This window comes from Schistocerca nitens, chromosome 1 (genome assembly GCF_023898315.1).
Source record: "Schistocerca nitens isolate TAMUIC-IGC-003100 chromosome 1, iqSchNite1.1, whole genome shotgun sequence".
NCBI classification, from domain to species: Eukaryota; Metazoa; Arthropoda; class Insecta; order Orthoptera; family Acrididae; genus Schistocerca; species Schistocerca nitens.
Genome location: NC_064614.1, coordinates 239,429,594 through 239,448,734, shown reverse-complemented (window position 1 = coordinate 239,448,734; position 19,141 = coordinate 239,429,594). Strand labels below are relative to the sequence as shown.

Here is a 19,141-nt window from a genome sequence, read left to right as displayed (position 1 = left end):
ATCACCAAGGGAATGCCACTAAAATATTACAGACCAACGCTCCCACCTCTCGCCTCGACCCTTCCGACGATGTTTTTGTTGTTGTGGTCTTCAGTCCTGACACTGGTTTGATGCAGCTCTCCATGCTACTCTATCCTGTACAAGGTTCTTCATCTCCCGGTACCTACTGCAACCTACATCCTTCTGAATCCGTTTAGTGTATTCCTCTCTTGGTCTCCCTCTACGATTTTTACCCTCCACGCTGACGTCCAATTCTAAGTTGATGATCCCTTGATGCCTCAGAACATGTCCTACCAACTGATCCCTTCTTCTAGTCAAGTTGTGCCACAAGCTTCTCTTCTCCCCAATCCAATTCAATACCTCCTCATTAGTTATGTGATCTACCCATCTAATCTTCAGCATTCTTCTCTAGCACCACATTTCGAAAGCTTCTATTCTCTATTTCTCTAAACTATTTATCGTCCACGTTTCACTTCCATACATGGCTACACTCCACACAAATACTTTCAGAAACGACTTCCTGACACTTGAATCTATGCTCGATGTTGCCAGTCTACATTTTATGTCCTCTCTACTTCGACCATCATCAGTTATTTTGCTCCCTAAATAGCAAAGCCCCTTTACTGCTCTAAGTGTCTCATTTCCTAATCTAATTCCCTCAGCATCACCCGAGTTAACTCGACTACATTCCATTATCCTCGTTTTGCTTTTGTTGATATTCAGCTTATATCCTGCTTTCAAGACACTGTCCATTTCGTTCAACTGCTCTTCCAAGTCCTTTGGTGTCTCTTACAGAATTACAATGTCATCGGCGAACCTCAAAGTTTTTATTTCTTCTCCATGAATTTTAATACCTACTCCGAATTTTTCTTGTGTTTCCTTTATTGCTTGCTCAGTATACAGATTGAATAACATCGGGGAGAGACTACAACCCTGTCTCACTCCCCTCCCAACCAGTGCTTCCCTTTCATGTCCCTCGACTCTTATAACTGGCATCTGGTTTCTGTACAAATTGTAAATAGCCATTCGCTCCCTGTATTTTACCCCTGCCGCCTTCAGAATTTGAAAGAGAGTATGCCAGTCAACATTGTCAAAAGCTTTCTCTAAGTTTACAAATGCTAGAAACGTAGGTTTGCCTTTTCTTAATCTATTTTCTAAGATAAGTCGTAGGGTCAGTATTGCCTCACGTGTTCCAACATTTCTACGGAATCCAAACTGATCTTCCCCGAGGTCGGCTTCTACTAGCTTTTCCATTAGTCTGTAAAGATTTCGCGTTAGTATTTTGCTGCCGTGACTTATTAAACTGATAGTTCGGTAATATTCACATCTGTCAACACCTGCTTTCTTTGGGATTGGAATTGTTATATTCTTCTTGAAGTCTGAGGGTATTTCGCCTGTCTCATACATCTTGCTTACCCGGATGTTAGATTTTTGTCAGGACTGGCTCTCCCAAGGCTGTCAGTAGTTCTAATGGTATGTTGTCTACTCCCGGGGCCTTGTTTCGACTTAGGTCTTTCAGTGCTCTGTCAAACTCTTCACGCAGTATCTCATCTCCCATTTCATCTTCATCTACGTCCTCTTCCATTTCCATAATATCGTTCTCAAGTACATCGCCCTTGTATAGACCTTCTATATACTCCTTCCACCTTTCTGCTTTCCCTTCTTTGCTTAGAAGAGGATTTCCATCTGAGCTCTTGATATTCATACAAGTGGTTCTCTTTTCTCCAAAGGTCTCTTTAATTTACCTGTAGGCAGTATCTATCTTACTCCTAGTGAGATAAGCCTCTACATCCTTACAATTGTCCTCTATCCATTCCTGCTTAGCCATTTTGCACTTCCTGTCGATCTCATTTTTGAGACGTGTGTATTCTTTCTGCCTGCTTCATTTACTGCATTTTTATATTTCCTCCTTACATCAGTTAAATTCAATATTTCTTCTATTACCCAAGGATTTCTACGATGTACATGAAACATATTCACATTTGCGAATATGGACAACCATCGGCTGCATCATTAAAGCTTGTGCCAGACTGAAACTCGAACCCGGATTTCCCGCTTATCGCGAGCGGTTGCATTACCATTCGGTTATCCGAGCACGACTCACGGACAGAAGCAAGATGTCGTCAACCATGTGTCTACAACCCGAACTCGTAAACCCATTGTGTATATTCCCGTACAGGGAAAATAGTTTAACTGAAAGGCGCTAGTCCGGTGTTGGTGGATAAATACGATATTGCAGTGAAACACAATGCAGAAACACACTAGAGCAACGCCACAAATAGCGAACGCAAAAGTTTGTTCGGGAAATCGATACTGATTACAGGATATCTTTGCTAAATATTACAAAGACTAGTTCACGTCTTAAAGAAAATCAAACTGTATATATAAATGAAAGTGCAGTTTAACACACAGCTTTCAGCTTTTACTAGAACTTAAAAAGAATGAGCGGTAAGCCCCAAATCCAAGTTGAAAAGTTTTCTTGTCGGAAACCCTTAGTATGTTCATGGGTTCCACATAGTAGTTGAGAATTTTACGTGCTCTGTGTTATTTATTCGTATATCCACTCACAATTTTTATTTGTTAATAAATATTTAAATAATCATTCTGTAACCTATGTGCTACTGCCTCGTTCCACTACCTAGCAGCTTTGACTTACGTGGTCCCAAAGAACCTGAGGAATAGATATGTAAATAAGAATAAAATGCGACATCGGCTTTGTAGTGTTCAAGGACCATCACTCGATGTAGCTTTTAAGACGTGACATTGCTTTAAAATTTCTCACTTGTAAGGTATTAAGTTCGGCAGATTTCAATTTAAATACCGCTTTTCGCCGTGCATAAAATTTATGAAAACAGTCACAATGTACAGAAGGTGAAGGATTTGGTGATTCTGTGGAATAATTTAGATGAGACCGGTTTTGTGTACTTGTAATGGTGAATTACATGATTCAGAGTCCTAGACGCTGACAGGCTGTCAGCTGTAAGTGACAGCTGCCAACGTATGAACACTTACGATCACTTTTTAAAATTGTTTCACATTAATGATACGTATAAGATAGGAAGCCTACCAGCGATAACATAATAGTTCTTGTTTTAAAGTAGGACCAAGCATTTATGTACAAATTTGATTCCTTCATGGCCGAGCCGATAACTACCGTGATGAATATGAAAAACTGTTTTCCCTTCCAAAATAGGCTCAGATTTTCATAATTAAAATTAATATGATTCACACTGTAATCGAGTAGCAAAACCATTGTTTTTCATCATCTTGGGTGTTAATAAACCGCTTTAGCACTATTTAGTCCTTCATTATTAAATTACTGCCGGTTTCGCGGAACTAAAAGCCACATCTTCAGATGAGCATGTGACTAAAATATGAGTGCTATGTACGTTCACCGAAACCGCTAGTGATCTAATAACAAAAGAACTAAATACAGCTGAAGCGGTTTATTAATGCCGAAGATGACTACTCATAGCTGTGGTTGCTCTACCTAGGAAGATGTCTGCATTTTTTAAAATGTGGTTTCATGAATAGGTCTCAAAATTAATGTGTTCGTTAATGTCAACACTAATCACCTATCATCTTCATCATTTTTCTGCTGTATTAGCAGGTCCGTCGCAATTCCATTTCCTGCGATCCATCGCTTCCTCCTTAATACCGGTGTATGTGCTGCTGTCCAACACATCATCCATGATCTGAAACCTCTTCCGCTCTCGCCTCCTTTTTCCTTCCACATACCCTTCTAAGGCTGCTACTATAAACCCCTCCTTCATTCTTAATACATGTCCAATCTAGTTTCGTTCCCTTCTTTTCACTACATACAGTAATTGTCTTTGCTCTTCCACTCTTCTCAGTACCTCTTCATTTTTCATTCTTTCCATCCGGCGCCATGTCCACACTTCAGAAGCCTGCAGCCTTGTTCTATCTTTCTGGTTCATTGTTCTCGTTTCAGCACCATGCAGGGAGACACTCCACACAAAACATTTCGTTAGCCTGTTCTTTAAATCTGTCTCCATATTGTTGCAGAAAATTCTTCTTCTCTTATAAATTGCTATTCTGGTTTTAATTTCTGTGCTGCTCTTCCAATCGGTTTCTATTCTGCTTCCAAGGTGTTTAAAGATTTGCACATATTCTACGACTTCTCTATTCAGCATTATATTTACCTTTTTATTTTCTCCTAATGCCATTACTTTTGTTTTTCGTTGTGTTCATTTTCATTCCATAAATCTTTCCTTTAGCTTCAATGATATCCACTATATCGTAGAATTCCTTTTGACCTGTTGCTATGCGCTAGGAGGACCATGTTACCTGCAAACATCAAACACTAAATTCTTCTTCCTCCAGTTTTTACCCCTTGTCATCTAATGGGCAGTGGACAATCATATTTTCTACGTATAGATTAAAAATGGTAGGAGGCAGACCGCAGCCTTGTTTTACTCCTTTTCCTAGTTCTATCCAGTTGGTAAATTCTCCTCTCACTTTCTTTTATGCTTTTTGCTTAAAATATAATGAATTTGTAAGTCGTCTGGTTTTTCAGTCTACTCTTTTCCATCATATAGTTGCAAGCTTATCCAAAGCCACATTATGAAAGGCCGCTTCAAGATCTGTGAACGCATATATAAGTTTCTACCCTTTTCAATCAAGATCTCTCCCAAAATTCACGAGAGGCTTATTGCACCTCTTATGTCTGTATTTACTTTAATGCCAAATATTGTTCTTCAGCCAGCTTCTCCTCCATTACCTTTTTCAGTCTTTTATTAATGATTCTTAACGTAACATCGGCTGCATGTGGAATGAGTCTAATTGTCCTGAGCTCACTGAATTTCTTGGTTCCATGTTTCATTGGTATTGGAATCATTACTGTTGTTAGAAAATCCTCTGGCTGTTCAAAACTGACATATTTTGTTACATAACCTCAATATTTTTGTTACACTTTCTTAATTCAAATATTTTAGTATTTCTCTTGGTACTGTATCTCTACTTATTAAGTCCCCATTTCTAATTCAGCTATTTCACTCTTTACTTATTCCATTATGATTGTTGGCCCTTTCTCGTCATCATTTGTAGTGTTCACGGATTCAAATTTTAGAGTTGTTGGTTCGTTATCTATGCCATATAGCTCATTTAAATAGTCTCCCCATCTCTGTAGGATGTCCTCACGATCTAATCACGTATGCATATCCTGAAAATTGACTGGTTCCACATGATTTGGATAAAAGAACTGTTCAAATGATCAATTGAATATATAACTAAAAAGCAGTAACATCGTGAAAACCACATCAGTTTTGCCCAATTTTTGTTTTCATTTATATATATTATACTCTGGACCATGTACCATTGGAATAATGACGCAGAAACAAACAGACTCGGCTGCAAATGGTTAAGATTTCTCAAAGAAAAAATGTTTGAGCTAACTTAGTTGCCATAATACACACGTTACAAACAGACCGGACTTCGTAAGAGTTAAGCTGCCTCTACGTGAGAACTGAACGGTGGCATATGAACGAGGAAGTGGCTTACTGAAATGTGATTGAGAAACGACAACCAATAATTATACAATAATTGGAATGGGAGACGACGAGGAAGAGCGGAGACGCAAGACATGAAAAGGTCAACTCTGAGTCGAGAGCAAGTCCACCTCTTCGTAAACAGGTTCCGCATAGATTTGTCAGATTCTGTGATAATGTTCAGTGAGACCGGCGAGTATGTGGTGTGTCGGAAAGTTTCTGACGGTCATGTTTGCTAAAGAGTAACCGTTTTTTTGTTGTACATGTGGCATCTTGCAACGACATCGCTATTGGCTAACCCGATGAGATACAATCGGCCTTATAACTTATAAGAGGGCACTGTGATTCAAATCCACGCCCGTCAATCTAGATTTAGGGTTTCTGTTGTTTCCCTAAATTACTTAAGACACTTGCTGAGGTTTTTCCATTGATAAAGCACGTGTGATTACGTCCCCCATTCTTTCTTAGTTCCAGAATGTGCTCCCTCTCTAATGACCTCCACGCTGTTGGACGTTAGACTTAATCTTCCTTATGCCCAAAATAATCAACACCTCTGGCTTTTTTTTTTTTAAAAAGTAATTTAGTTATAGTGTCTGTACAGTTTCAGTCAATCAACATAATATAGGCATATTCACATCAAGTAGCACACAAAAAAATGTTGTTATTTGGCACATTAAAATGTTTCAGTGTTTTTTCCCATGAATCATCGCAACCAGTAGTGGTTGTCATAATCATCATCATCATCATCCTTTCTTCTTCTTCTTCTTTTATTTAGGGTCGGGTCGTAACTTTTAGCCTAGACTGCAAGCAAGGGAAAACGTGTCCTGAAAGTTCGTTAGCGATTATAGCCTTTCATCTCTATTTCATGACTGTGATGGAGGAATTACCTTGCTGTAAGTTCTTAAACGAAGCGATAGGTATTTAACGAAAGACAAAACGTATTGTAAGCTGAATGACCAGCTGTCACTCACTCTGCTTACTATCAGACACATTGTTTGTTTATGATCTGGATGTTAGCGCCCCACATAGCTAGTCCTTGACCCATTTTTGAGTATCACGATGAACATGTTATGACACCTGATCAATTGTATTTACTTGCACCATGTGACGTCGTCTCGCCCACAAATAATGTTCGTGTTGTCCTTCCCAGCCGCTGTGACCGTACACTGCAATAAAACGGACACATACAGAGCAGGACTGAGCATACACACGAGGTAAAGTTACGAGCCTCAGATTAAAAGGAAACTGATGAATTGCTTGAATAAACACAGTTATATACCCATCTGCTCATATTTTAATACATGGTTGCTGTTATTAAAAGTTATTAAGAGCCCTTTGTGCGCAACGTTCGCTGAACTGTCAGCGCTTCGTGTAATTTAGGAAAATGTTTCGGAACACTAGATATTTACTAAGATTCAGACTTTTACTAAACACTGTTATTGTCACTTTCCAATAAATTTACTGTCCATTCTAGCATTAATCCCGTTATTTCGGCTCACATAATGACGTGGTTGTCTGCTACAGGTCGTCAGGTGTGTAGTAGCTGACAAACCCAGCAATGTTCGGGTATTAATTTTGCTACTTTTCTCATAGAAAACAAATAACTATGTTTTCCATCTATTCATAAAAACTGCTTTGAAATTATGAAACAGTCATACAGAGATATATGCATAATGTGCATATGTATAAATATAGTATCCAAATTAAGCAACATGACACCTGACAGTTTCCGAACTCTGGGCGGAGCTGCTTCGCGTGCCTACAACGCGATTTTTTAAATGTCTCTGTGGAAACGCCTCTTCCTGGATCAATGGACAGCTATTGTTTCAGCCTACAGCCGTTCGCGCTTCCATAGTTGAAATCTGTTAGAAGCGCTGCCGGGCTACAGAGATTTCCTTCAGTTGACTCGACTGTAGGAGTGTCTTAGTAGCAAAGAATAAATCTATTAAAAATTCACACATGAAGCGGCATTTTACCACGAACCTCTGTTTATGGCGTCATATCTTTTGAATTATGATAATTAGGCTGTTCTTACTCCCACAGCAATTGTTGCCTGACACTAAGGGACATGAGTACCAACTGGTTGAAATCGGTCAATTGGTTTAGGAGGAGATGTGGAACATACAAAGATACATTCATCCTTTTTTTATAATATACACTGGTATACCTGGTAAACATTAGTTAGATAACACCTCACAGGCACAAACAAAAATGAATCTCTAATTCCTGTTTCTACGTTTTTACGTATCACTTGATACAAAACAGACGCAAATAATGACCGTTTAAGCGTTATACGTTGACGGTCGATGTACATGGTTACTTCATAAAGGCACCAGCTACTACTTACTTGACTCGATCCACATTCCAAAGCTACTTGCATTGTGACCTCTCGGCTCGCTGGGGAGGGGTTATCGATACAAGACAACTGCAGTATTTAGTAAATGATGTTTTAACAAATAGTATTTTATAGAGCACCAGTAAAGCAGTCCCTATATAATAACGAAAGCTAGCAGTTAGAAACGTATTTGGATTTACATGTCACTACGTGAGCTATAAGTCGCTAGCATAGTGCAAATATTCTATGCACTATTCTCGTACGATAGGTCACATCTTAGGCTGCATAATGAAATCATATCTGCACGGTGTACTTTGAACATGGAGCCGTATTGATCAATCACGCGTAGCGGCCACCAAAAGTTAACATAGTTCTATTTGTTACTTTCAGACGCTTGTGTCTTGTCTTTTGCCGAGATGCTAACTTAGAAACAGGAACATTCTAGAAAAGAATGTTGAGCGCATTACTTACTAGCTTGCTTTGGCGTAATACAGTGTTACACGATTTTTCAGTTCTAAAGATGTGTTACTTTGTGACCAAGGTAGGATTTGTTCTTTGTTTATTGTTCATGGATAAATATTGGTCTTTCATTAAATCATGCTGGGGTATGGTCATGGTTCACGTTATTTCCCTATGCATTTAATAACATCAAGGGGATCTGAGAATATGTGGGATTATTTTGTTATGTTTTTGATAATGCGAGGAATTGTATTCTTAAGTGGTGTCTGCTTAGAGGACATGTGTAGCACTCTCATTGAATTTTCATATTTATTCCTTGAAAAAATAACATGAATTTATTTCTGTCTTCTCCTTAATTATTTCATCCTAAAGTAATTTATAAAATGTTGTGTTTGTCACGCTCAATTACCACTGTAACGTACCCTTTGAAAAATTATGAAAGACTGTGCTGGTAACTTCTACGTTATTTGATTTTCAAACAGCTGAGCAAAACTCAATGTAATCAAACAGTTTTCTCTTTACTTATTCTGATCAGCACTAAACTGACACACAACATTTATAGCGCAATGCAGTCTGACTTTCAAAAATTCCTACAAAAGAATGGCCCTGACTAACAATAACCTATACTTTTCATGAATCACTTACCTCACAAAAATCTTCGTTACTCGAACTACTGCAATACAGCGAGCGCCAATACTGGCAGCTAAATAAAAGATTCTAACTACTGAAGGCTCTAACTACGGATAGGCATAGTTAGCAAATGAAAGATTTGGTAGAGAACAAACAATATATTTACCTTAATAGTGTTCAAAAGTCATCATGTATATATATATATATATATATATATATATATATATATATATATATATATATCAATTCATGACATCCATCTTTACAAATTTTATTTTTTTCTCGGACACAACTCCAACCTCTCAAAACTCTGGCATCTCTCTCTCCACATCCCCCACTGCTGGCGGCTCACCTCTAACTGCCCAACGCTGCGCGCTGTTCACATCCAACTGCCCAACACTACACAAGCGAATATTTCAACAATGAGTCCAACCAGCCACAGACTGCATACAGCGCAGTCAGTGATTTTCATACAGAGTGCAGCGTGGCGTTACCAACATAAAAACCTAAACAGCCTTCTTACACCACGAGCACAATTATCAGTCGTCTACGTTCGTATCTGACGCGAGCTCAATTCACCGAATACGTTCAGCCTTCAGCAAAAAATACTGTCACGATAAACGGCCGTTGGCAGACAAAAGTTTCCTTTCCTTTCTTTGCATGCGTATTACAGCTAGCATTAGAAAGGTTTGCAGTGCAAAGGAAATTGAGACACGTGCTGAGAGTAACATTTCTGATTCACGTTTCTTGCAAACAGGTGTTAGGGAATACGAAGTGCGACCTACATCTGTATCGCATGCGTTTCGTTTATAAGAGAAAACACACATGCTCTCAGATTGTGTTAGAGTGATTGAAGGTCTCGGGCGTAATATTGCATTACATAAACACATGTTAAAGACCCTTTTATATTTTCCATTGCGCTATCGAAATTTTAACTTCCACCGAATATTACATTAATATCGGTCAGATATCGCCGTAGTTCAATCAAGGGACCAAATCTTGTATAATAAGTGGAATAATTTCATGAATAAAGACTTAGGTTATACTAGCTGTGTACTCCAGTTAATGTCAAACAGGTGACAAGTGGGTTCCAATATTGTTGTGTTCTGTCAAGCACCGACGGAAATTCCAGTTAATTTTACAATGACAGTCTCAGGAAAACATATCTTTACTGCAATTTTCTTAAATGACCTTATGAATATGACGCCCTTTTTTATCTTTCACAGCTAGTGACAGTGATGGTGGGGGATAACGACTTCTGCCTGAACATCTGCTACGGAGACACTGCGAAGAAAGCTGCGGAGAACCATCGGAAGGATCTGATAGACACACTGGACTACTTGCGTCAAAACCTGCCACGCACCCTCGTCAGCGTCGTCGTCACTCCACGCAAGTATAACATACGCCTGCCCTCCTTGTTAGGACTGATAATGAATCCTCTTTCCTGGTAGAAACTTGTGACTCCTACCGGGTGAGTAGCTGGTTGGTTGGTTGTTTGGGGAAGGAGACCAGACAGCGTGGTCATCGGTCTCATCGAATTAGGGAAGGATGGGGAAGGAAGTCGGCCGTGCCCTTTCAGAGGAACCATCCCGGCATTTGCCTGGAGTGATCTAGGGAAATCACGGAAAACCTAAATCAGGATGGCCGGACGCGGGATTGAACCGTCGTCCTCCCGAATGCGAGTCCAGTGTCTGACCACTGCGCCACCTCGCTCGGTCGGGTGAGTAGCACTGGAAGTTAATTTCAAATAATACCGTAACTGTTGAACACTTTATTTTTCTGTGCTACAAATACTTTGCTGAAAAATAAAAAAAAAGGTAGAACCACCAGTTCCGAATATATTAAAAATAGGTGAGGTCTACCAGTTTCGACTAATGTTTCACTTGGTCATGAGGCAAATATCAGGACTCGATATCCCTATTGGATACACCTGTACTCACCTCCCAGATCGCTGAAATTTTGCTGAAGCAACTGATACGTACAAGTGTCTGACTTGCTTCTTTGGGTTATTTATACAATTACTTTATGATAACTACATTAAAGACCAGGTCATTCTGCGTGGACCCTCCATCGATCAGCCGTCTTGGCGAAATCAAACGACTAGACCTAACTTTACCTGTGTCTGTTGCATGTCCCGTCTACAGTTTCGGTTTTATTTTTCACCTTTCTAACGGTACAGTGCTGTTTAACCAGCTTTGACGCCTATGCGTGGAGAAAAAGGGATTATTAAGATCTATTAACGGTACATAATTGCAGTTACATAAACTGTAGTTGTTTCGGTACCTCGGTAAATGAAAAACTTAAAAACATCGAGCATACAGCAAAATACTCACAACTCACCACAATATCGCTCGTTCCGTAGCACGTTTTGGTATCAGTAACGGTAATGTAAATATTAAATGTTAAAAAGATCTCCAACTGATTTTACAAACTAAATCTGACCACGCTGACCGAGCGTACTTTCCCAAATGTCAGTTAGAGTCTGCGACAAGTTTTTCCTACATCAGGCGAAAAGAAAAGAAGTGTCAGTATGAATCTCTCACTTTCTCGTTCTGCTTTCCTTGTCGTTTTTCAGTGAATGGTCGTTACAATTAAATTTCCGTTATTTCTATTGAACGAAATAGACTGATGTAGTTAGTTATGTGTTCCGTTAGCTCTGTTTATTATGAATATTATGAAAAAGATGGGAACTGAATGCCAGTTGCAGCTATTTCTTACAAAAATACCTCTGAATGGTTACAAGGTTGTAATGTCTCTAGTAAATCATTTATGGACCTGCAATTAACTACTTATTTCTGTTGAAAAATAACTGTACATTACAGTAGGTACAGTTAAGAAGAAACCCTTGTATTAGGCATTTCACAGAATTATCTCTCAGACAACATATTTTCGCTCATAGATTATAAAAAGTTTTTAAAGGCAAGTAGTACATTCATTTTTGTTCAAAAGCTAGATTCGTTAAGGGGAAAGTAAATACGCTGGAGAGTACTTCGAATCATTTCAACTTTTAGTATTATATTGTGAATATGACTATCGTTCATAAAAACGAATATATCGTTCAAAACATGTCTTTTAGAATTCCATGAAGTTTATTCGGACAATAAAAACGAACAGAAGAGAAAAGGGCAGCTGTAGGGTCTACATTTGTCTTTCAGCTTCGCTAGTGAAGGAACAAATAATAATTACATGAAAGGGATATTTATTTTCTGTACAATCAGAAAGTGAGAACTTCTATGGTGTGATACGAAACTGACGTCCTATCACGAGTGGGTGGGTAGAGCCCTAATGTATGAAGCTATGCTTAAAATATGAATGTTAATGACTTCGTATTCAACTGGAAACGAGATGTTACCGCAAATAATTAAAGATATCGTCACAGCAACATACACACTTTCGTAAATATGTGAAACGGTATATGAATTAACTTAGCCATGTACTTGAGCACCAATAGTAGGTAAATAGTCAAAGAACCTTACCCAAAAATCACATACTATCTTATATTCAAGAATAAATGAGTGGCTTAGATAGAGCAAATAACTAATAGGAATATTGTTACTGCATATAACTAATAGGAATATAGTTACTGCACTGTACTCATGCTGTGCGAACCGATAAAAGAACCATCTAGATTCTCAGTACATGTAACATAAGTTCCAGTAAATAGCATGAAATTACAGGTTCTCTTAATGAGTATTGCAGAAAGACAAAGTATTCATAAAGTAGGGGAGGATGATAAGGTCGATCACAGCGGGTTGAATAGATATTACTCGGTGTCGTAAATTAACACCTAGTTTATGAAGACGAGCGAACTGAATCTTCATGAACACACATGAATGAATACCAGTTTGCATTACAACCCACTACAAGTTCTGCACTTGGAATAAATAACCGTTGGACTATTTAAGTCACATGACTTTCATGTCGCCTATTAAGCACCTTGGCGAAGTAACTGGAAAGATCACCCAAAATCTTAAACATTGCAGACCTCCGAACCGTTTCGCGTCCGCTCCTAACACACAGCACAGTGGACCCATTCACAACATTGGAATCTGGCTGTTTTATTCTAAGGCATACCATCTTTTAGCGGTGTTTTGTTCTGACGGACAACGAATGTTGGGTAAAAAGGTTCCGAACATTTCCGTTATAATGTTTTAGTCATATGGTCACCTGAAGATGTGGCCCTTAGTGCCACGAAATCAGTAGTGATCCAATAATGAAGGACTAAATACAGCTGAAGCGGTTATTAATACCCAAGATGACAGTGGAATGGAAAGCCTAATTCAAATATTCACGACCTCGTGGCCCATACAAGTGCCAGAGACTCCCATTTCCTGAGGTCCTGTGCACCGCTCAAAGATGCAAAGACGCTCCTATGGTGGCACAAGGAGATAACTCAAAGATTTGGCGACTTTCAAAATCGGTTCTTCTCAACAAAAAAATCCAAATTCAGACGAGATGCCATTAAAAAGAACAGAGAGAAGCTAGAGTTTCTTAAATCCCTCTCTGAGAGTGATGGAGCGAAGCTTAGGGTATTGGGAGCATTCGGGAGAACGTGTAAATTGCATAACATAAATACTGTAATGATTCATTTGAGAGTTACTACGTTTATAGTGTAAAACAGTGTTTCATTGCAAATCGTCCATCGATGCTTACGATAAATATGTGAGCACTCATTATGTATTTGATATCACTGCCTTATTACTGCATTGTAATGTCCTTCGTAAGGGCATCAAACGAGCTGAAATAATACCAAAGTCATTCTGTGACTCCAGTAGTCCAGTCTTACGAAAATTCTTATCATAAATATTTACATGGAGCTGATGTAGAGTTAAGATACTATGATGATATACGACGCTCTACAGCGTTTCATTCTTTTGCAGACATGGACATCATCAGGAACTTCACGACGCGGTCTTTGTTGTGTGAGCTGGTTAATGACTTAGAGTGCCCCTGCATGTTCGGCCTGCGCTTCGATAACAGACGCCAGGAATTAAGTCGCGTCATGGACGACTGGCAGAAGGTGGATGAGCAGGTGGTAAGTGAGTTTTGCAAATAGTCACACAGTGGTTCACATACCCTACCTGTTGCTGTCTGATATACACTGATCAAGGGAAATACAAAGATGAGCCAAAAACCTATGACCCCCTGTTTAATAGCTTGTTTGTCCCTCTCTGGAACGAATACATCACTGATTCAGCGTATCAGGGATCCGACAGTTCTTGGTAGGTTTGTCGAGGTATATGACATTAGTGGTCTACGCACAGGTCAGGTAATTCGCGTAAGTGATTGATCGCTGATTTGCGTACGCAGTGATGGTGCCTAATAACGACCCAGATGGCTTTTATAGGACATACATCAGGCGAATTTGGTCGCCGTGATATCAACGTGAATTCACTATTCTCAAACCTCTGTACCACGGATAATTATGTGGCTGAAAGAAGACATCGCCGTCGGGGAATACATCAAGCGCGAAGTGGTTCGCAACTGTCAGCATGTCTTCGATTACTAACATAGGTCCCATGAAAGCGCAGGAAAATGACTCTTGTAGCATAATACTGCTCCCACGACCCTGCATCCGGGGCGCGCTTCACGTTCCGAGCCGCCATTCACTTCGATGACGACGTTTGTGGAGATGATCATTGACCTAGTGTAGCAATAACGTGAAGCACGCGAAGAGCCGACACGATTCCATTGACCGACGGTCGAATCACGATGGTCCTGTGCCCACTGCAATCGCAACTGATGATGCCATTATGTCAACATGTGACACAAAGGGATAGTCTGCTGAGGAGCTCCATGTTCAACAATGTACGATGCACGGTGAGCTCCGAAACACTTTCGCATGCATCAGCATTGTGCTCTTTCGGCAGAGATGGTACAGATCACCATCTGTCCTACTTTATAGAGCACGCAAGCCACCAATCCCCACGTTCTGTGAAGAATCGTTGACTGCCAACCATTTAGCGTCTGTGGTACACTACTGGCCATTAAAATTGCTACACCAAGAAGAAATGCAGATGATAAACGGGTATTCATTGGACAAATATTTTATACTAGAACTGACATGTGATTACATTTTCACGCAATTTGGGTGCATACATCCTGAGAAATCAATAGCCAGAACAACCACCTCTGGCCGTAATAACGGCCTTGATACGCCTGGGCATTGAGTCAAACACAGCTTGGATGGCGTGTACAGGTACAGCTGTCCATGCAGCTCCAACACGATACCACAGTTCATAAAGAGTAGTGATTGACGTATTGTGACGAGCCAGTTGCTCGGCCACCATTGACCAGACCTTTTCAATTGGTGAGAAATCTGGAGAATGTGCTGGCCAGGGCAGCAGTCGAACATTTTCTGTATCCAGAAAGGCCCGTACAGGACTTGCAACGTTCGGTCGTGCATTATACTACTGAAATGTAGGGTTTTGCAGGGATAGAATGAAGGGTAGAGCCACGGGTCGTAACGCGTCTGAAATGTAACGTCCACTGTTCAAAGTGCCGTCAATGCGAGCAAGAGGTGACCGAGACGTGTAATCAGTGGCACCCCATACCATCACGCCGAATGATTCGCCAGTATGGCAATGACGAATACACGCTTCCAATGTGCGTTCACCGCGATATCGCCAAACACGGATGCGACCATCATGATACTGTAAACAGAACGTGGATTCATCCGAAAAAATGACGTTTTGCCATTCGTGCACCCAGGTTCGTCGTTGAGTACACCATCGCAGGCGCTCCTGTCTGTAATGCAGCGTCAAGGGTAATCGCAGCCATGGTCTCCGAGCTGATAGTCCATGCTGCTGCAAGCGTCGTCGAACTGTTCGTGCAGATGGTTGTTCTCTTGCAAACGTCACCATCTGTTGACTCAGGGATCGAGACGTGGCTGCACAATCCGTTACAGCCATGTGGATTAGAGGCCTGTCATCTCAACTGCTAGTGATACGAGGCCGTTAGGATCCAGCACGGCGTTCCGTATAACCCTCCTGAACCCACCGATTCCATATTCTGCTAACAGTCATTGGATCTCGACCAACGCGAGCAGCAGTGTCGCGATACGATAAACCGCAATAGCGATAGGCTACAACCCGACCTTTATCAAAGTCGGAAACGTGATGGTACGCATTTCTCCTCCTTACACGAGGCATCACAACAACGTTTCAGCAGGCAACGCCGGTCAACTGCTGTTTGTGTATGAGGACTCGGTTGGAAACTTTCCTCATGTAAGCACGTTGTAGGTGTCGCCACTGGCGCCAACCTTGTGTGAATGCTCTGAAAAGCTAATCGTTTGCATATCACATCATCTTCTTCCTGTCGGTTAAATTTCGCATCTGTAGCACGTCATCTTTGTGGTGTAGCAATTTTAATGGCCAGTAGTGTAGTTTCAGTGTCCTTATAGCTCTTTCCGTAGAGGCTCACGGCAGTAGCACGTGAACATGCGACCGGCTTCGCCGTTCTCGAGATACTCGTTCACAGCCTCTGAGTACTAACCCTTTCTCAAACTCGCTTATCTCAATGAATTTCCCCATTTGCAGCCCATATTTTTGCTAGTGTGGTCCCCCTTCCTTGTCTGCTCCACTTACGTATTTTGTTACCGCGTCACGTGACCGCAACGCCACGAGACGTCTCTCTACATCTTGGTGGTCAATGATCGTAATGTTTTGGGTCATCAGTGTATCTTCAGCGTTAAAACTTACTTTCTAATAGTCTGCGGATTCTGGCGAAACATCAGTTTTCTCCATCTATTTTTTTGCTGTTTGTAACAATATCACATTTCCAGAGGAAACAATGGGGAATAACATTGTAACACGCCCGGGAGTACGAATGGTTGGGGTGGTCCCTTTTAAACTGTTGTCGTTTCGTGACCGCGCGCCAAGTCCACACCACATACCTGATAATCCCGTGGCGGTCGTACTGTTCTGCTCCACACTGCTGCTGGCTTGCCTCAAATTATCTATCGAATTATGGAAGCGGGTTTAGGGGAGCCACTCAACGTTTAAGCACAACACTTTTGACGTCTGGCATGAACAACTATATTCTGAGAAGATTAAAGGAAATCGCAGGTTGCACTGTTTACATTCTAATTCAGAAGTGCAATCCCAATTAATGGATGATTAATGGTCCACAATATCATTAGGACGAGCGTAGGCCTAACCGACACGACGCGGGTGACTGTTGATGATGCGGAAGCCGAATGATCGCTCGAAAGTTCTTACGCTCGTCACGCATACACAGATTTCTTTTGGTACCAGTACTCCTTGACACTAGTAATGATAGAAAACTGTCCGTTAAGTTAATTTTTCAGTTCTCAGTTCTCACTTGTACGAGTGTGCGCGTAACCGTCGCGGCGCGGATGATTGTTGATAATGCGGTAACGCGATGACCGAACACACGTTCTCACGCTCGCTACAAATCACTGGCACTTGATTGCACTATTTTATAGTAACTAATTTTTTCTGATTCACATTAGTTCATTCTGGGAGACTGAACACCGCCGCGGATGACATACTATACGGTACGACACGCAACGAGAGGATGCACAAATGCGTTATCGGCGGCACTGCTCATTTTTCAATTACTTCTTGATGCACTTTCCTCTGAATCATTTCCATATTTCATCACTTTACTGTAATAGCACTTGTAGCAACAATTCAACTTCCATACTGACAATGCCTCTCACAAGCAGTGCTACAGACTACACAACAGTTCCGTGTCCCGAGCTCAATTCGACAGACGCGCTGCCCGCAAAGATACTCCGCAACCAAGCCAGCGATATGACAGTACGCTTACAACGTACACTCTAAGACAAAACGACGCACCACGAATGAATTATCCAAATGGGACAGAAATCGGTGGAGGTGATTTACGTCTGCAGACAAACAAACGATTACGTGGTTTACTTTCGTGCTGAGCAACAGTAATACAGCACTTTTGAAATAATATACCGCCATTTGATTGTGTATTACTGAATTTTTCTTTTGCACAATCTAGATTTCGGCTTCCACGTCATTATCGAGTACAATGTTCTTAGACCATTAACATCATTTTGCTGTGTACTGTGCACGATGACAAACACTCAATTCAACACATTTGATTGATGTCAATGTAAAGTAAATGTGTTGAACTGTGTACTTGTCATCCTGCACAGTACATAGCAAAATGATGGCTGGTGGGACTCATTGTTGAAATATTCGCTAGAGTAGCGTTGGGCAGTTGGATGTGAGCTGCCAGCAGTGGTGGATGTGGAGAGAGAGATGCCAGAGTTTTGAGAGGTTACTATGAGTGGGCGATCTGGACGTGTGTCCGTCAGAAAAAGGAAATTTGTAAGACTGGATGTCATGAACTGATTTATACAGGGTGGTCCATTGGTAGTGACCGGGCCAAATATTTCACGAAATAAGCATCAAACGAAGAAACTACAAAGAACGAAACTCGTCTAGCTTGAAGGGGGAAACCAGATGGCGCTAATGTTGGCCCGCTAGAAGGCGCTGCCATAGGTCAAACAGATATCAACTGCGTTTTTTAAATAGAAACCACCATTTTTTATTACATATTCGGTAGTACGTAAAGAAACATGAATGTTTTAGTTCGACCACTTTTTTCGCTTTGTGATAGATGGCGCTGTAAGAGTCACAAACATACAAGTACGTGGTATCACGTAACATTCCACCAGTGCGAACGGTATTTGCTTCGAGATACATTACCCGTGTTAAAATTGACCGTTTACCAATTGCGGAAAAGGTCGATATCACGTTGATGTATGGCTATTGTGATCAAAATGCCCAACGGGAGTGTGCTATGTATGCTGCTCGGTATCCTGGACAACATCATCGAAGTGTCCGGACCTTTCAACGGATGGTTACGTTATTTAAGGAAACACGAAGTGTTCAGCCACATGTGAAACGTCAACCACGACCTGCAACAAATGATGATACCCAAGTAGGTGTCTCAGCTGCTGTCGCGGCTAATCCGCACATCAGTAGCAGGCAAACTGCGAGAGAATCGGGAATCTCAAAAGCGTCTGCGATGAGAATGTTACATCAACATCGATTGCATTCGTACCATATTTCTATGAACCAGGAATTGCATGGCGATGACTTTGAACGTCGTGTACTGTTCTGCCACTGTGCACAAGAGAAATTACGGAACGATGACAAATTTTTTTGCACGCGTTCTATTTAGCGATGAAGCGTCACTCACCAGCAGC

At 40.9% G+C, this 19,141-nt stretch overlaps 1 protein-coding gene across 1 annotated transcript in view; it reads left to right on the top strand.

Annotated features, from left to right (window-relative positions):
• The window catches only part of LOC126235214 (phospholipase B1, membrane-associated-like), a 135,510-nt gene that overhangs the window by 91,814 nt on the left and 24,555 nt on the right, over positions 1–19,141 (top strand). The window contains exons 5-6 of the mRNA XM_049943947.1: positions 10,158–10,320; positions 13,812–13,966. Coding sequence (XP_049799904.1) covers positions 10,158–10,320; positions 13,812–13,966 — 318 coding nt within the window. The remainder of the gene's footprint in view (positions 1–10,157; positions 10,321–13,811; positions 13,967–19,141) is intronic.